Source organism: Haliotis rufescens, unplaced genomic scaffold (genome assembly GCF_023055435.1).
Source record: "Haliotis rufescens isolate VD_foot unplaced genomic scaffold, xgHalRufe1.0.p SCAF_14, whole genome shotgun sequence".
Taxonomy (NCBI): Eukaryota; Metazoa; Mollusca; class Gastropoda; order Lepetellida; family Haliotidae; genus Haliotis; species Haliotis rufescens.
This window is the reverse complement of record NW_025963824.1, coordinates 8,131,314-8,152,262: the sequence shown is the minus strand read 5'-3', so window position 1 is coordinate 8,152,262 and position 20,949 is coordinate 8,131,314. Positions and strand designations below refer to the sequence as shown.

Genomic DNA, 20,949 nt, shown 5'->3' with positions numbered 1-20,949 from the left:
CCTGACAGGTTCTGATATTAGTTTGGTTTGGTTTGTTGTTTTACGCCGCACTCAGCAATATTCCAGCTATATGATGGTGGTCTGTAAATAATCGAGTCTGGACCAGACAATCCAGTGATTGATATGAGCATCGATCCACGAAATTGGGATCGATGACATGCTTCAACCAAGTCAGCGAGCCTGACCACCCGATCCCGTTAGTCGCCTCTGACGACAAGGTTCTGATATGACACTGGGAAGAAAATAAACATTCCATCCACTGTCTCACCAAATACAAACTAGCTACCACCACTCACAAAAATAGGAGTGAGTATGATTTTACTCCGCTGTCAGCAATATTCCAGCAATATAACAGACACCAGAAATTACTCACGTACTCAGTTCAACATGGTACGTCATTATGCCTCCAGGTACTCAACTTATAACGCTGTAGGTTTTGTTTGTTTGTTTGTTTGTTTGTTGTCTAACCCTACACTCAGCAAAATTCTAGCTAGATGACAGCAGTCTGTAAATAATCGAGTCTGGACCAAACAATCCAGTGATTGACATTATGAGCATCGATCTACGCAATTGGGATACATTGTCAATCACTGGATGGTCTTAAGCCGATTTCAGCAATATTCCAGCAATATCAGAGACACCAGAAATGATACAAATATGAACATATTTCATTACTCATTCACTCAATGATTACAACATATTTCATTATGATTATGATCTATGTTTGTTTATTGTTGGTTTGTTGTTTAACGCCGTACTCAGCAATATTCCAGCCATATGACGGCGGTATGTAAATAATCGAGTATGATCTATTTATGCCCCCAAGTATTGTACTCTAAACTTATAACGCTATAGGTTTTACTCCAACTTCAATGTTTGTTTGTATGTTTGTTGTTTAACGCCGCACACAGCAATATTCCAGCTAAATGACGGCGGTCTGTAAATAATGAATTCTGGACCAGATAATAGAGTGATTGACATTATGAGCATCGATCTACGCAATTGGGATAAGATGTCAATCACTGGATGGTCTGGTCCAGACTTGATTATTTACAGACCGCTGTCATATAGCTGGAATATTGCTGAGTGCGGTGTGAAACAACAAACAAATATTATGCCACATTTTCAGTCAAGGAAATCAAGAAAACGCATACAAGAAAACAGGATCCACGCTCTTGACAGAAGTGTGATGACAGTTTATCGCCTTGTTGCGATTGCTATTTAAGAAATGCATTCATGCACTGAAGCCACATTGGCCTGGTACAGACGTGTTAGCCCTCTCGTGCTTGTGTATGATGTTGACCGATTTGAGCATATTACTGACAGTCGATTATTAATAACAAGAACAAAATCGAGCATGGCTCACCCACGACCCGCCTAGTGTGTCAGTAGTTTCAAATTAAATGGCTAGGATAGGGTTTGGGTTTGAAAAATAAATTAGAAAATTGAAAATTAATAAAAAAATGTTTTTTCTTTTGACTGCACCCCTCCATGTGACACAGATTATATGCACTAAGTTTGAGATGAACCCACTGAATAGTTTAGGAGAAATCGCGCGGACAAAGTTTTCGGACGGACGACGACCCGGCCGGAACTGGCAAGATCCTAGCTGACGGGGGACAAAAGCTGGTTGCCTGACGATACTGAAGGAGTAACTCCCGAGGTACGAAAGGCCGTAGAATTCATAAAATCAAGCGGCGCAGATTGTGTAGATTGGGGAGGAGCATCCGAAGGAACCATCGTCGGCGTAGTCGGATCCGGGGAGGGAGAGGTTGGTGAGGGCGAAGTATCGGGCATCTTCCTTCTGTAAGCAAGTTATTTCTGGCAGCGAAGAAGAGACTTTCTGTAATCATTTTTTTTTAGGGGCACTGATCCCGGGACTGGTTGTTGCCTTTGTTATTGTTTTTTCCCAGTGAGTACCCGGATGTATAGCACAAATCTAGACTAGTTCGCGACCTCTGCTGCGCAATTCGTAAGCGCACCAGTCACTTTTATGGGTAGTAATAAGGGCGTATGGTCACATTGATCAACAAAATGAAATACAGTTTTCGAGATAATAAGGAAATGTAGGTATCTTTGTGGGTAGCATCGGTAATGGTGACGAAGTTTTGATAAGTCACTTGCTTGGTAATTTTGCGATTTTCGTTTACACTATTTTGACTTGCAACACAAAGTAAATATTTCACCTGAGCATTGCTTTTGTTAAAGTGTGTATATTTTTTTACTGTCAAAATGTGTAACATTTTCAAATTTATTAAACGTCTAAATATTCAGTTATTTTACAAAGTGACTGAAAAACATTTCCATCTGTATTATTATGTTAACGAATTCCAAACATTTTGATGTTTAATGTCATCACCAAGAGACTGAAAATATTACGTTGAAAAGTACATTTCTATGTTGTTTGGCTTCTAATCCTACATAATAATCTGTTGTGATGTTTGTGGGCCCTTTTGATCATCTTAATCGATCTTGACAGATTTTTTAGTCAAAATGACTGAAATATTTACACATTATAAATTGCCTGAGAGAATCACATTTTACAAATTGACGGTAATATATACACGCTTACAAAGGAAAAGACCTGTGAAAACAACGTCTATCGCCCATTGAAGAATTTCCCAACCAAGACGTAGAGAAACAAGAACGAATCGGTTCAAAAGAAGGAAAACAAAATGCAAATACCATAATTGCAACCTACCAAATTTATGTGTATAAATTTTAGGCAGCTTCCTTGTTTGAGGAATGTATCCGTGAATATGCACACAAAGGAACAATATCCCACTCGTCTGCAGCTGTACAAAGAAACTTATTCGATGTCACGTGTCTCTGTAACAATCAAATATTTTGAAAGATATATATAGTTTCGGGATATTATAACCCTGTTCGTTTCTCAACTGATCACTTGGATTGTTTCAGGTGTTTCACATAGGTGTCAAGCCTCAATGGTCGGCTGAGAAAGCCCACGTGACAACTATTTTCATAACGTTCGCGGTTCCTAAAAAATCAAATGAGTGATAGATAACAATGATCAATCAATCAACGTTTTATCAGTTAACCCTTTGAACAAAGTATGTTGTTTTTACATCGTCATGATATGAGTGTATTCCCTTTGTTTTAGTAAACCTAGACATGTAAACATATCCACTGTGCAAGATAACAGTGATTAATCAATCAACGTATTTTCTGTTAATCCTTTGATGACTAGGAACGATCCGTTGATTTACAAAAAAAAGTAAATCAACTGATCATTCACCTCTTGCTGGTCTGCCACGTGCATATTTCATAACACACATTTCACCTCACTTCAAACCTGGATTTAGATTGAATAATTACCACAGACACAATAAATGCCAAATGGGAACCATTGTCAGGTAATCTAAGTGGTGCTACCACTAATTGTACCTGTAATAAATTCATTAACTGAACATCAAGTGAATGACGACAAGTACACAAGTGTAGGGTTATACGCAGGGATGTGAAATCTCCGCGGAAACGCGGAAAATCGCGTTTTTTTAAACAGTAGTCCTCGGAAAAAATCATCTTCCGCGGAAAAAAATTATTAAAAATTTAAAAAAAAACACTCCGAAAAATATGATCGAAAACCGGACATTTGCCGCGGATTGTCCTGTTTTCGATCGAAGCTTTCTCAGCATAGTTTTTCGGACATCATACGTTTTCTGTCACGAATACTTGCACTATAACGTGGGGCATGGCGTCACACAGAAATTGTAAATACTCAGAGTCAGCTGATGGCTTGTTTTTAAGATAAAGTTGTCTTTTAGCCTGTAAGTGAATGAGATGTTTTACAGTTGTTCATGTGATAAGCGAGAAATTTATGAATGTTTCTTCAGCGTCCAAAACCCCATGTCATGGGGATATATATTGTATTAATGTCTTATGTTTGCAATGGAGTTTTGTTTTTTTCATCAAAAGGTAAGTACAAGGTAAGTTTTTTTTCAATATGCTTCAACATGGGGAAAGGGTCAGACATTGCACACTTGTGACAGTTGCCCTTGTGTCTGGGGGATGGGGGTTGAAGTTTATGGCAGTATTGCTCCTAGACCTGGCGGGTAGCCAGGTGCGCGAAAGCTATGCCCGATTTTTTTAAAGTACTGATTTAACTTCGAAATTATACTGCATCTGCCATCTTGTTTATTTTACTTTATATTGACTTTTGCCATTGACTTATTACATTTCTTGGTGTGAATGTTGTCCAAACTGCATGAAATTGCTTAAAATGCAATCAAATGTTTTAAAAATTTCTGGGGGGGCATACCCCCAGACCCCCCTAGACTTTTCCTCTTTTTTCTGGAAAACCTGCTCACATCCCTGTATACGAGAAAAGGTGGATGACAACAAGGGAGTAGTAATCGTATCATCGACGCAATCCGAAATCCGAAAATGCTTTCACTGCATAGATACTCATTTAGTATTGAACTATAACCATCTGGGGTATTTCAAAATGACGACATCCGATGAGCTCCGCCGTTCTTTTTGTCTGTTTGTTTAGGCTGAAGAAATTAATAAACATGCGCCCTTTGTCGAAATCTTTAGATCACAGTTAACCAATCAGTGTTTATGCAAAAATGCGTAAAACAAATATTGCCTCCAGCCTCCAAGTTTATTTAGCCGTCATTGCAGACGGTAGCCCAGTCTCTGGTCACGCTCAGTTGCGTTGCGTATCATCCGGGTACTCACGGGGGAAAAAACAATAACAAAGGCAACAACCAGTCCGGGGAATTGCGTTAGATCAGTGCCCCTTTAAAGTCTGTAATTGTTACATCAGAGCGCAAACAGAGCAGTGATGATCAAACGAGCACGCAGGCTTGGGTGCAGTAGGGGCAAAGATGATGTGGGTCTTTCCCCAACTTGGGCCTTTTTACATAAAGCACATTTTAACGCATAGAATACATTCTGCAAAAAATCAAAACAGACTGTGTAACAAGCAGAAACACATATGAAGCAAACCATGTTACTGGACAATATGTGAACAAAGCGCACAAACACACAAACACAACACAATGTGCAATTCAAAAACATAATACGCCTAATTATTAGGAATTATGTCATAAGAAAGCCATAATCAACAAAATAAATGAAAGATTCACCAATAGTTTAAGAAAACTATAGCAAAAAAGGACATTAACGTGCAAACTCGTGACACGAGAAGCACGAAGATAAAATGGCGACCAAGGCGTGAAACGCGCAAAGTTACGCAGCCACGAATAAAAATCGAATTACAAACTATGTCAAGCATGGAAAGGATATATGGATGGAACGCCATCCTAAAACGACATTTCAAGATAATTAACAAGGTAAGTTGAACGGCTGTCCTACAGAAATATCAGCGAGAATCGCTGAATGTCAATCGGCGCACGTGACTTTGTTTGTATACATAGCCAACCACGTGCGGCGAGCTCAGGTTACGCTGACATTTCAGTGTTGTGATGTGATCATAACGCGGGATATTCAAACTGCTCGTGTGTTTTGGAATAACAGTGAGCTATTACTGTATTCCTACAGTGACATTTAACCCCCATGGTGCCTGGACGTCAGTCAGCCTGCAAACCGCCCAGTCCCGCACTGTGATGACTTCGCTGTTTCAAAAACGTATACATTGTATCAAAAGTGTTACAACATCTTTAGTTCTTCACACAGTGTAACCAAACTGTATGACATGCAGCTCGAGTTTTCCATCAGTATCTAAAGTCAACAAATCCAAAAGATCTATGCACTTGCTAGCCATTGATCAGGTCTGGGTTACCCCTAAAACGAGCTATAATAGATGATACCAGCATAATAGATGAAATGAGCTACAATACCATAGATCATTCGGTCTATTGCAAGGGTGAATCGATCATAACAAGGGAGTGTGCCTTTAATGCATACTTCCGCATGAGTTCGACTGAGAAATGCAAATTCATATTATGCACAGACGAAAACCCACGCACCTACATAACAGCGACTGTCGAGGTGTAATAAATGCACTAAATACAAAAATAAACCCACAAAACGCTGAAATTTACCTTCCAGACTTACACGAAGCACACATGGGTAGCCGACATCTGCAATGGGTTAATGCGCATGACCGGATGTCTGGTGAGTGGTGACATATCATATTTTCCGCAAAACAAATAAATAATAGTCAACAACAACCAATTCTATGGTGATGTGTAGGGGACAAAATAAGAAAGTAGTTAGGAACAGATAATATTTATTGCCTTTCCGTGGATTGCAATAATTGCCCCATGGAGTAATGTCATAGGTCGAACAAAAATACACAAGTCACACAGCGGGGTATATAAAGCCACAAAATATCAGATAAAACCATCTCTCTACAACGCTGCAACATACGGGTAACTATGGATTGTCCTTGTATCAATCATGTTGAATTCTCACTTGGTCGCACAGACTTGCTTCCACAAAACATCAGGAAATGCAAGAAATTCAAAGTTGCAGTCATACAAAGCCTAAGGGACAGGCATCTCTTAACGCCAACCCAGAACCTTTTAAGTCTAGCATGTTATGAATATGCCAAAGAACATTTTAAGCCAACATGTGAGAAGTTAAATGCGAAAGATGTGGCACAGAACATTGTGGATGGTCGATATGACACCGATGAATTGAGTCCAATTGCCAATGCACTTGGACAATCCCAAAACCAAAGTTTATTGGAAGATGCAGAGGCTATTGGTCAAGAGTATAAAGATATGACCAAATTACAATCCTTTGACAGCAAAGACTGGTTAGAAAAGAGAAATACTTTCACAGTTGCCCTTTTGAAGGGTGCCAAGGGTATAAATGATGCATCAGGGAAACAAAAAATGGGCAGGCTAGTGCGATGCTATGAGCAGTTGTTATCCACATGTAAAAGTGGACTTGTGGCCCCACTACTGTTTGTGCTCAATCTCATGTTATATCTCATGACAGGTAGTAAGGGTGGATGCAGTGTAAATGCAGCCTCAAGCCCTTGTGGCTCGTACAGTACTATTCAGAAATGGCTTCACACTATTGGCAATGAGCCTATTAAATTTCCAGAATCTGGGGATATGGTAACTTTTTTTGACAATAACCAGGTCCTTGCAAGGAATTGGTGCGTCCGTTATGACTGCAAGGCCCTTATCAGTGTTATCCCCACAATCTTGCATATGGAGCCCCAACTAAATACGTCTCTACAAACCTCTCCCCAGTACTGCCCGTACAAGTGGTTAGTGTACACACCAGCTGCTATTGCAGAAACCACATCCGCCATGATAGCTGGAAGGGATGTTTGTGGGGTGTTCAGGGAACACAGGATGCTCTTCCTTAATGCACAAATTAAAATTGTCCTCTCTGAACAAGAGCATGGTAGCCTTTTAAGAGATGTCATTGATGTCCCTCCTACAGAAAATAAGAGTGACGTAAGACAGGTAGAATATGAAGTACAAAATGTTGATGATGAGGTACAGTTCACTAAAAAAACCACATGTTTGGAAAAATATGAAATTAGTGAAGCAATCAGCATGCCCAAACCAAACTTAATCATTGGAAATCCTGTTCATGTAAATCCCTGTTCCTACGATTCATGCAAACGGGTGTTACAGCACATTATGGTGGAGACCAATGTAGGGGGTGGTAGACAGTGGACAGTGGTTGGGTGTGATGGGCTTCCCTTTAACCTGGCATCCCGACTAATTGCCTCAACGTATCAGTGCGCCATATGTCAGGAGTGTTGCAGTGGGTCAGATGATTTCCGACAACACATGGTACACGATTGTGACATTAGTGAACACCTGGCATTTGGTCGCCTGTTACTTGTCCCTGGTCCCGGCCATAAGGAAATCAACATGGTTCGTGCCATATTTAAGTTGTTGTGGCTCTTGGTCATTAAAGGTTTGGCAGGTATGCTAGGGTATAGATCACCCAAGGCATTGTCTGCATGTGAGAACGCCTCCGATCACCACAAGGCGTGGCAGACACTTGAGATCCTGCTCATGGGAACAACCAGGGAACTGTTGGTACCATATGTCAGAGATGCCATCCGCAAAGAACAAAATCCAACAGCAGATGGATATGCCAAATGGTTGCTTACTGTCAAGAATGACAATTACAGTTTCATGGTCGATTCCATCCTGACGTATGTACTCTCCGTATATCTATTCCGAGCTGGAATGAGGCGTGGGAACCAGGACCTTGCTCGGGAGAGTGAAACCCGTGTGAGTGATCTGTACTACGGCCTCAACATGACTCAATATCAAGAACTAACGTTCAGGTACTTAAAAACTACACTTTCATTCTAAATAATTATACAATCTCATGCCATTTAACGATAGTATCATTCTAAGTAACTATACAATCTCATGCCATTTAACGATAGTATCATATTGCAATTTACGCTTCATTTGAATTATCTCCCCTTGCAATTAATGTTTTAAACGTAAGTAAGAACTGCAATATATTATGATACATTCTGTCCTGACAGGGAGTTCCATACCCCTCGCCTCGCCTCAACAGATGTGCGTGCCTTCCTTGACCGCACTACATCGATGTCTGTCTCTGGCCATCCTAGCAAGGGTGAAGGGGGTGATTTTATCTTAGAAAGCAGCAACCGCCGCATTAAAAGATGGATGCCCCCTGGCCTACCAACACCCACGAGATGGGATAGGATATGCCACAACATTGACAGACTTGAGAATGTAAGTAAATAGGAGACATTTACTAAACGTCATCGCCCGTGTCTGTCCCCACCACCCCTACCCGAAAGCCACAATGAATTTAACAACAAACAAGTACATTGTATAAAATATTTTTATGGAATATGCCGTGGACAATAGAATGGTATTGATTTTAATTTTTTGAGGTCCTTGTCCTTCACATAATGGCCAGTACATCTGTAATGTACCCAGTATATGCACTGGCCACCATCACACACGACCCAGGGACCCTTCTCTTCGTCCCCCGGCCCATTCCTCTCGATCCCACACAGGGAACAGCGATTTTCGTCCGCTTTTCTAAAATGCGACAGATCAGTCTGCTGTTCCCTGTGATGGGTAGTTTCTCCAGAAGAAGGCCCCTGTAGTCTCGGGAGACTTGCACGTAGTGGTGTTTTCTGCCTATAAATGGAACATAATTAATTCACAGTATTCAGTTATGAATATATGTGTAAGTACGTTACATACGGAATAAATGTCATGTACATATGTCTAAATATGTTATTTGTATTCATATTATTCCGTATGTACTCACCTTGTATTTATTGAGCATGCTTGGCGTGCCCAAGTGAAATGCTTGATGGGTCGGAGTCTTTACCTCTGCATATACCTCAGCTCCAGTTAAACTGGCTAATTCCATACCCTGTTGACAATATATACATTTTTTTATGGAACAGATGAAACAACAGATGATGCATGTTTTGGACATCCAGCTGCCAGACGAAACCGAATACATGCATGTAACGGACCTGTCCACTGAGGTTGACATGTGGAGGAGACACCTTCGACAGAATGGCTACCTGTCCCGTCCCCAGGAGCAAGGTGTCCACGTCACATTGTCAGGAACCCCAGTGGACACTCCGACAGGGATCTTGTACATTTTGCATCAAAATGCAAGAAGAACCGGACTGATTATTGCCAGGATGTTGTGATTTCCCAGGATATCGGTCGCATCCGTCGTCTGGAACCTGTCTTTCTATTTAACACAGACCGTGATAAATATTTTGACATCAGCCGCCGGAGAAATGAGGACATTAAAGCAGTTATTGGACATAAGGAAATTGTCATCAAAGATGTGAGTATGCCATGTTTCCGAACAGGTCGTTCCTGTGTGTAAGCAGTTCGCGCAAACACTGCTGTACTTCGCGGAAATAGATCTAAAAAGCATGAAAAAAGCATGCATGTGTGCCACGTGTCGACAACCATGTCATTGTAATACAGTTTTGGCATTAGGATTAGGATAGGCAACATCGTTAGACAGAGTAGTCATTTAGTGATCGGGATAATAATAGAAATTTGTAAATGTAAATTGAAGTACAACAGTAATTCTTGTCTGTATTAAAACCATCGTAAATAAATTAGTGTCTTTGCCTGTCTATTGCACTTCTTCTATTTCTGCTGACCAGTTATCCTTGGGGACATTGAGGTGATCCGTGACATGGGTGCCGAGGATGTGGCGGATGCCCTGTCCTTAACCTACCACAGGGACATCAAGGACAGTAGGAAAAGCCTCTTGTTGACATTCCTGCGTGATGTTGCAGAGGTACTGCAAAACCTGATAGAAGTGTTACCAATGGTATGTTTATACTTATATCTTTACAATTCATTTGTTTTCATTGCACATTTTATTGGCACATTGTATTGTGTCATCAAGAATTACCTTTTTAAAATATGTTTTTTCCGCATGTAAAGCGCACTTGATCTTTTTTTGCTGTCATCCAGATAAGTATTTCCTCTTTTCCCACGTTGGTGAATTTTAGCTCTGGCGGGTTGTCCTTTTTTATTTTTTCTGGGATTCAAGGGTTTGCTTTCCTTTGGCTCAAACAATGCCGTCTTCTGTTGGGAACATTTATTTGTTAGGACATTATCAAGTGATCAGTAGTTAATAACGTACATTTCTACGTTGCAGGAACCTCTGGCGGCCCTCTGCAGTGATGGTGTTGCTTTCAGTCGTCACAATAGAGAATTATTTTCATTTTAATCAGGTGATATATTTTAAACCTCTCGTATTCGCCTAACAATGTTGCTTATGACACAAATATTTTATTGTATGTTTTTTTTGATTACATGTATCACTATTATTTTTCAGATCAAATTCTTTACCTTGCTTGCTGTTGTGGATGGAGTTGCTTCACCGGATTCCGTGTCAGACTTTTCCATTTTGCTTCATGTGATGAGTATGTTATCTGATATTTTGTGGCTTTAAATACCCCGCTGTGTGACTTGTGTATTTATGTCCGACCAATGACATTACTCCATTGGGCAATTATTGCAATCCACGGAAAGGCAACAAATATTATCTGTTCCTAACTACTTTCTTATTTTGTCCCCTACACATCAACGTAGAATTTGTTGTTGTCGACTATTTTTTATTTGTTTTGCGGAAAATACGATATGTCACCAGACATCCGGTCATGCGCATTAACCCATTGCAGATGTCGGCTACCCATGTGTGCTTCGTGTGAGTTTGGAAGGTAAATTTCAGCGTTTTGTGGGTTTATTTTTGTATTTAGTGCATTGCTTGTGTATTTGGACGTTTATTACACGTCGACAGTCGCTCTTATGTAGGTGCGAGGTTTTTCGTCTGTGCATAATATGAATTTGCATTTCTCAGTCGAACTCATGCCTGACAACCGCTTTGCGGAAGTATGCATTAAAGGCACACTCCCTTGTTTTGATCTATGGTATTGTAGCTCATTTCATCTTTTATAGCTCATTTCATCTATTATAGCTCGTTTCAGGGGTAACCCGGACCTGTTGATAAAGGTGCTGGTATTATAAGTTTCCAACACATAAATCCTAAAGTGGAAGCACCCGAATATGGCAAGCAAAGTCGAGTAAGAAACCTCATTTGAAATCGAAATGTCCAATAATTCATATAATTGTAAGCACATGACCTAACAGTGATAGACATATGACATTTATGTTGAAGTACACATTCACTGAGAATTTCCCATGAGTTATATTTACCGATAAAATATCCCGATGAAATTGTGCATGTGTTTTACGTCAAAACGAAATTGACAGAAGTGGTCATGATTAATTCATATGCAGACTGTTTCAAAGATAATGTCTCAAAACGAATGACAGTTTGAAATGTATATCTTGAAGAAATCCTGGTGACGCCCATGTATGTTTCAGTGACCGTGCTCTTTTATTAGTTATAAAATCAACTTCTGGGTAATTGACATCGTACATTTTCAAAGGACAAAAAATGTGAAAGATCGCTAAACAGCCCTAACAATACTCAAATTGACATCGCTCAATATCGGGCATCATTATTATTTCTCAATAATTAACAAGATTATACTAACGTAATACCATCCAAGAGTATGTACATATAGATTCAATAAAAAAATTTGAAATGTTTTCATGGGCAGCAAATCTATTCAACAAACCTATTTTCAATCACTCACAACTCGGGCGCCATATGTCAGTGTTTCACTATGACCAAAAGAAAACATACATCCTCGTCTCAGCTAGTATTTCGCACTAGGCTGCCTTACTTAGACCTTTGTTCAAAATAAACTGGTATTGCCAGTCCATGAAATACCACTTTTTTCTTTCCTATTGATCCATAAATACGACTTTAGAAGTGTATTTACAGCTTGTTGGGTATGTACTTGTACATTTAAGGACATATACGTGATAGTTTATTTCCAGTAGTTTCCCATTCCATCCCATTCTACTAAAGGGAAAATTTGAAATAGATAATGATCGCAGGTCAATGAAAGTAATGGAATTATTTGTCATAAAAGGAAAAATATATTCTTGGAATTGAACTTCGAAAATTTAACCAGCAAAATCTTTTATATAAATGGTTTTCAGTTATTATATCTTTCCTTTTTTTCTTAATTTTGGTCACGGTGAAGCATGTCCTGCTTGACTGTATTGATTTTTCCATCACAAGGGATCAATATTTCAACGTTTCATCTATAAAGGATCTTTTTAACCTCAACTCTCATTTAATTCTTGGATTTTTAAAAGAAATTGAATTGATTAATAAATTTTGATGTATAAATTTATTTATTTTATCAATTGGTAGTATATGATTATGAACTGAGATTGTTAGTGGTTGTACCCTTGATGAGGGTTGAAGTAGCGTAAAATTATTGTCCCCCTGAGAGGGTGCGTAAACCCACTTCATTCGAAGTAATTTATGTATACCAGGTTTTTAATCGTAGAATATTTGTTTGTTTTAATTTTGGCTAAATTTCTCCATAATCACCAATAACTAAAGGGATGGTGTAAAACCTGCTGGGGTCCATGCAGGAAGCAAAGGTACTGTAAGCCCCCATGGTCCCCGGTATGGTGACCTACCTTTTGGTTGCTGGTGATCTATAGCCCAATTTTTACGTTGTATTGTAATGTATTGTATTATATGAATTGTGAAGTTTTATGATCATTTACTAGTTTTAAACCGACATATGTGATAAACTAGTACTTTTACTGTCCTTTGTTGACAGGTTTATATTCTAAATTAATGTATTGTCTAATTTGATATAGTCACTATATGGCTGAAATATTGCCGATGTGACTTTAAATATTCACTCACTCAATCTTAATTTTGGCCCAGCTAAACTACAGCTTGGAGGGAAGAAATACAAATTAAAATGGTGAAAAAAGAACCACAAGAATGCTTTGATTTTGCTGTTAGACAAATATTCATTTAAAAAAAATCTATTTCATACTAAGGATACAAATAAAGTAATTAAATTACTACTATGTAACAGATTGAAGTATTTGGTAATTTGGATAAAAGACATAAATAAAACCAGATAAAACATCAAAACGAAATCACATTAACACTGAAAACATTTTGTCTTTCAAAAATAGACTATCTATATATTATTAGTAGATACAATTATTTTTACTGTTGATGTTATAAATTGAACCATTCGAAATTCTAATAGATGAAGCTAAAATATTAAAAATCTAGGTTGTTTAATATTGGATCCATTTTGACAGCTTTCACACAGTAAAAAAATACATTCCCTTACTCAACTAAATGCACATTATTTTTTTGGAATATCAAGCCTTCAAACAGATACGAAAAGCACAGGTCAACATACCAAAATTAGAAAACTGCGCAAAATATTCTAACACTGTTAAGCGGTCTCATTCAGTCGTTGGTCGCCGTAGACATTTTCCAATCGTGATGTACTAGATATGCTTTCTAGTTCAGTCAAAGAGAATACTGTTATTTGGAAAATGAAACCATGTGAATCCATTACACTACCACAACCATTAGATCAGCTGTTTAATGTGACGTTCTCCACGTCACAACACGTGAGGTCAAATCACGCGCACCTGTCCAGACAACATATTCACAGCGGCGGGAAATCGCCCACCGTCTATAAGACTATTCGAATAAAATTGCAGATTGTAATGAAATAAAATTAAGTTTACTCATTGCTGACATTTCAGATGACATATCAAATAAGAGTTTAAGACGTGCAATAGATTATCATACATTAGTCAAGAATACAGTATACATCAATAATTTGTGAATCTAATATTAATATTAGATCTAATATCCATGGCAGAATGTTGGAAATACGAGCTGATAATATATTCTATTTTCTGAAGAGATAAGTAATGTGTATTTGATGATATATATGCATACACAATTGGTTATCAATTATCTTGTACAATCACAGCATGTACACGGAAAATACTATTTCAGCAAACCAGTCATAGCGCCATCATCACAGTTTGAATGAAAAGAAAAAGAAATCCAAATCGAACTTTACAGCACATCGTATCCTTAAGCGGTTAACCCAATTGCAAAAAGGTATTGCTGTCATCATTGTAGAAGTTTATGTTAATGTTTTTGCGTGTACCCTCGACAGAAACGGGGACCGAGCTACCACATTTAAAACCGGCCTTGACACAATTTGTTTACAATATGGCACCGACTCACATTAGATGTCGTGGCCATACTTTTGAAATCTCCTTTTGCGAGAAAATGTGAAACAGTTAGGGAGGGCAAGTCATTCACACGGTCAGGTAGTTCGAGCAATCACACATGACTCAAAGTCATTTCATATGAAAAAAAGTAGCCGTTATTTGTCTAAACGGGCGAGCATGTAGGACAACGGGTAGACAAGAAATTGCGCACAGATATGATCGTTTAGGTTTTAATCATGAACTTCCTGCCCATAAATATACACTATACCACCTTAATATTAACGATCATATCTTTCCATATCTTTGATTTGAATATTTTGAATGTCATGGAAGACATGTGTCATTCTTAATGTCATGGAAGACACATGTGTCATTCTGAAAGTTGTGGAAGGCACATGTGTCATTCTGAATGTCATGGAAGACACATGTGTCATTCTGAATGTGAAAGAAGACACATATATGTCATCTGAATGTCACCGAAGACACATGTGTCATTCTGAATGTCATGGAAGACGAATGTGTCATTCTGAATGTCATGGAAGACACGTGTCATTCTGAAAGTTGTGGAAGGCACATGTGTCATTCTGAATGTCATGGAAGACACATGTGTCATTCTGAATGTGAAAGAAGACACATATATGTCATCTGAATGTCACCGAAGACACATGTGTCATTCTGAATGTCATGGAAGACACATATGTCATGGAAGACACACGTGTCATTCTGAATGTCATGGAAGACACATGTCACTCTGAATGTCACGGAAGACACGTGTCATTCTGAATGTAAAAGAAGACACATGTATCATTCTGAATGTCATGGAAGATACATGTCATTCTGAATGTCATGGAAGACACAATTGTCATTCTGAATGTCATAGAAGACACATATGTTATTCTGAATGTCATGGAAGACACATATGTCATGAAAGACACATGTCATTCTGAATGTCATGGAAGACACTTGACATTCTGAATGTCATGGAAGACACATGTGTCATTCTGAATGTCATAGAAGACACATATGTCATTCTGAATGTCATAGAAGACACATGTGTCATTCTGAATGTCATAGAAGACACATATGTCATGAAAGACACATGTCATTCTGAATGTCATGGAAGACACTTGACATTCTGAATGTCATGGAAGACACATGTGTCATTCTGAATGTCATAGAAGACACATATGTCATTCTGAATGTCATGGAAGACGTGTTATTCTGAATGTCAAAGAAGACACATTTCATTATGAATGTCACAGAGGGCACATATGTCATCTGAAAGTCCTAGAAGACACATGTGTCATTCTGAATGTCATGAAATTAAAGTCTCTGATTCGTCTCTCAGCCTGGCAGACTTAACGACAACTCGGCCACTCTTGGTTACGGTCTTGGCTGGCAATGTCGGCCGGTTGACTGGTACTTGTTTGGTTGGCGTTGACTCCATGGACAACTTGGATGTCATGGTCGAAGTTGACGGACAGGTTGTTACAATTGGTGACTTTGACATGACGACATAACGTGATGCTGCTGGCATACTCGGTGCTGGAGTACTGGCATACTCCGTGCTGACATACTTGGTGCTGGCATACTGACATACTTGGTGCTGGCATACTTGGTGCTGGCATACTGGGTGCTGGCATACTCTGTGCTGGCATACTGACATACTTGGTGCTGGCATACTCGGTGCTGGCATACTCAGTGCTGGCATACTGGGTGCTGGCATACTTGGTGCTGGCATACTTGGTGCTGGCATACTCGGTGCTGGCATACTCCGTGCTGGCATACTCGGTGCTGGCATACTCGGTGCTGGCATACTCGGTGCAGGCATACTCGGTGCTTGCATACTCGGTGCTGGCATACTCGGTGCTTGCATACTCGGTGCTGGCATACTCGGTGCAGGCATACTCGGTGCAGGCATACTCGGTGCTTGCATACTCGGTGCTGGCATACTCGGTGCTGACATACTCGGTGCTGGCATACTCGATGCTGGCATACTCCGTGCTGGCATACTCCGTGCTGGCATACTCGGTGCTGGCATACTCGGTGCTGGCATACTCTGTGCTGGCATACTCTGTGCTGGCATACTCTGTGCTGGCATACTCCGTGCTGGAATACTCCGTGCTGGCATACTCCGTGCTGGCATACTCGGTGCTGGCATACTCCATGCTGGCATACTTGGTGCTTGCATACTCGGTGCTGGCATACTCGGTGCTGGCATACTCGGTGCTGGCATACTGACATACTTGGTGCTGGCATACTCGTTGCTGGCATACTCCGTGCTGGCATACTGGCATACTCCGTGCTGACATACTTGGTGCTGGCATACTTGGTGCTGGCATACTGGGTGCTGGCATACTCTGTGCTGGCATACTGACATACTTGGTGCTGGCATACTCGGTGCTGGCGTACTCGGTGCTGGCATACTGGGTGCTGGCATACTTGGTGCTGGCATACTCCGTGCTGGCATACTCCGTGCTGGCATACTGGCATACTCGGTGCTGGCATACTCGGTGCTGGCATACTCGGTGCTTGCATACTCGGTGCTGGTATACTCGGTGCTGGCATACTCGATGCTGGCATACTCTGTGCTGGCATACTCGGTGCTGGCATACTCGGTGCTGGCATACTCAGTGCTGGCATACTCCGTGCTGGCATACTCCGTGCTGGCATACTCATGCATACTCCGTGCGGGCATACTCGGTGCTGGCATACTCTGTGCTGGCATACTCCGTGCTGGCATACTCCATGCTGGAATACTCCATGCTGGCATACTCTGTGCTGGCATACTCGGTGCTGGCATACTTGGTGCTGGCATACTCGGTGCTGGCATACTCCGTGCCTGCATACTCCGTGCTGGCATACTCCGTGCTGGCATACTCAGTGCTGGCATTTTCCGTGCTAGCATACTCCGTGCTGGCATACTCATGCATACTCGGTGCTGGCATACTTGGTGCTGGCATACTTGGTGCTGGCATACTCCCTGCTGGCATACTCCGTGCTGGCATACTCCGTGCTGGCATACTCCGTGCTGGCATACTCCGTGCTGGCATACTCGGTGCTGGCATACTCCGTGCTGGCATACTCGGTGCTGGCATACTCCGTGCTGGTATGGTGATGTCTGGTACGATGGGTTTACTGATTACTGTTTCTCTGAGGTCAAGGCGATGTCATCTGTAGGTGCCTCCGGTCTCTGACTGTACGATGTACGATCTGGGTGTGGCATGTTTCTGTACTACTCTGGCAGGCATCCAGGAGTTATCTCCTCTTACCATGACTCTATCTCTTGCTTCTAGTGGTAAGTGGTTTCAACCCGTGAAGATTCCGGGGTAGAATAGGTCTTCAGCAACCCATTCTTGCCTTAAAAGGTGACTATGCTTGTCGTAAAAGGCGACTAACGGGATCAGGTGGTCAGGCTTGCTGACTTGGTTGATGCATGTCATCGATCCCAATTGCGTGGATCGATGTTCATGATATCAATCACTGGATTGTCTGGTCCAGACTCAATTAATTACAGACTGCCGTCATATAACTAGAATATTGCTGAGTGCGGCATTAAACAACAAACCAACCAACCAATCTAGTGGTTTCAGATCAGTGTTACCTTTGTAATGTTTGTGTTGACTGACTTGTCTCTTCTGGAGTAGGTTTCTGTCTTGCTCTGTATGTTCAGTGCTCAGTAATGGGTTTGACATTGGTACAGTTCCTCTCAATCTCCTCCCCAAGAATAATTGAGCTGGAGACTTTCCTATCCCTTCGATAGGACTTTAAGGATCAGATGCTTTCCTCAGAACATTCTTAATTGTTTGGACTGTCCTCTCAGCTTGTCTGTTAGAAGTGATTTGTTCGAAGTCCAGCATGTTCGAAGTCCAGCGTTAGAAATTGGCACTAGTCCTGTAGTCCTTACCAAACTGCCCAATAGTAAAGGTATCCTAAGGAATTGGCCCATTTAAAGGGTTTTGCTATATGTTATCATTATAAGGACTAGTGGACAAAAACTGTTAGTTTCTAACCCTGAAGTCGTATTCTGCGGCGAATTTCTTTAATTCCGAACTTAACTACTGTGGCGCTGTTGCTCATGACGATATCTGGAATGCCACACCTGCAGAACTGTCTCTCCAGGTGAAGAATTACTCTTTGACAGGTTGTATCTTCGAGCCGAACCATTTCTGGCCACTTGGAGAAATAATCAACAGTTAATATATGTGAACTTCCGTTCGACCAGGGTCTGGGAGGAATTTCTGATGAAATCTGTATTTCAGCTGGGTTTCCTTTCTGATATCTGGCTCATATTTCACACGATGCAACAGTTCTCTCAATACCTGTGGCCTCCCCGGGCTAAAATAGGACTTCTGCTCGGCTCTTACATTTCACTCCTCCCGGGTGTGAACTATGAATTCTCTCAAGCATTTCTTTTCTGCTACTATTTGGTACCACCAGTAGGTGTCCTTTAAACACTAAACCATCCAGACATGTCAATTCCTCTCTGTATGTCTGATGTTGTGTTGCTTGACTACTAACTTGACTTGGCTGGTCAGGCCATCCTTCCATTGTGTCTCTCATGACTTCTGTCAACACGCTGTCTTTAGTTGAAGCCCGACTGTAAGGTGGTACTTGTTGTTACCCTGTCTGGCGCTCAGCATTAAGGAGCGAAAACAAGGACTGGTTGGCTCGGAGTCAGTATACTGTGTCTGAGTGGGGTATTCATGTTAAACTGTGGCATGGTATCTCAGTGAGCTAGCACTATAAATCGGCATCATTCCAGACTAGTACAAGTAGCCACACACATGCATGTGTAGCAGGGCGTGGAGTCATCCCACAGATGACATCCTTACCTTGTCAATTGCTGACAGGGTTAACCTCTTTGGTCATGTGGATAAGGCGTCTGACCTCAGAACAGAAGGTCTGTGGTTCGAATCCCATCATGGGACTCGGCAATTTTATGGCTGCTACACATGCACGTCGCTAAATAAGTGCAATTATCTTGGATGCGACGTTAAACCCAATTTCACCTCACCTCACCTCACCTCACCACACAACACCTCACCACACCTCACCTCACCTCACCACACCACACCACACCACACCACACCACACCTTACCACACCTCACCTCACCTCACCTCACAACACCTCACCACAACTCACCTCACCTCACCACACCTCACCTCACACTCTCAGATCACTGGACTCTGGAACCTCAGCCAAGAGACTAAGAGTTGTCTCCCTTCTATCATAAGACTCATCATCAAAACATAGTGGACTGTTTGTTTGTTTGTTTGCTGTTTAACACTGCAACCAGTAAGATTCCAGCTACTTGACAGTGGTCTGTAAATAATCGAGTCTGGAGCAGACAATCCAGTGGCTTACATCATGGTCATCAAACCATTTAGTTGCCGACCATTTGACATTTTTCTTGGTTTGGGAGATGTTTTGGTTCATATTACACTGAAAAAAATAATTTGCCTCACTTTTTACAAACAAAATATTTGTGCTGGAAATTGGTAAAAAAAAAAGCTCTACTTTCAGAGAAACAAAGTCTTGAAGCAGTGACTCAAAACATATTATGTGTCCAACAAAAATCACAGCCCCACCAAGAAAACTAAATGGTTGGTCACTAAAAGGAATTGGTGGTTGTAGTGTGAGTGGGTTTATTGTGTGTCATCATAGCCTGATGTCATGGTGGTGTGCATGCTATTAACCACTGGGTTGACAGATCCAGAAGTTGTGATGAAACTTGAACACTCCCCAGGGAGCTGAGACTGAAAGTCGAGTGGACACTGATCCATTGTAATATAGATGTAGCGTTTACAGCCCTTGGTAGTGTGGAACTATATCACAACATAAATGGATAGCCTTGTTGTTGTTAATATTGCTGACTGGCATCAAACAACTTTCAATCACAAGTAAAAACAAGTGGATTTCGCAGTCATGGAATATATTTTGCAGAATTGTTGTCTTCATACAGAGATGTACTTGGCTTGCAGAGAGCACAGTACTGCAGAAGTTCACTGTTTCATGACTCCTGTAACAACACTTAAAACCTGGACAATCTTTGTCTGGCCCAACCTATCTCATTTGAAAATTTCCTAGACTGTCCACATTGACCCATAATCAACAACATGAACCAAATACAACTGTGTGGCACGCAGCTTTTTTTATTAATGCTTCCGACATGAAACAATTCCAATGCAGCTACAAACACCGACAGAGAACGAAAAACAGACAGCATCTTCATCAACATAAACATATCTACAGAGATGCCAACCAAAACTGAATCTTTCGGAGTAATCAGGGCAGTAATCAGTAATCAGCGATGCTTTAAAAATTTGCTCTCCAGGATATTT

The 20,949-nt window shown here is 40.8% G+C and overlaps 1 protein-coding gene across 1 annotated transcript; it reads right to left on the bottom strand.

Moving 5' to 3' along the window:
• Window positions 1-15,961: 15,961 nt before the first annotated feature.
• On the bottom strand, window positions 15,962-17,496 carry LOC125379183 (adhesive plaque matrix protein-like). Its single transcript, XM_048395401.1, has 2 exons — window positions 17,114-17,496; window positions 15,962-17,081 (listed from the first exon to the last, which is right to left on the bottom strand). The coding sequence occupies exons 1-2, from the start codon at window positions 17,494-17,496 to the stop codon at window positions 15,962-15,964; spliced, it is 1,503 nt and encodes a 500-aa protein (XP_048251358.1).
• Between the last annotated feature and the right edge of the window lie 3,453 nt (window positions 17,497-20,949).

Bases quoted from the DNA above. Each gene is read 5' to 3' on its own strand.
- LOC125379183 (XM_048395401.1), bottom strand. From the start codon at position 17,496: ATGCCAGCACTGAGTATGCCAGCACGGAGTATGCCAGCACGGAGTATG. The intron at 17,082-17,113 runs GTATGCCAGCAC...CCAGTATGCCAG, and splicing joins ACCGAGTATGCCAGCACCGA to CACGGAGTATGCCAGCACGG.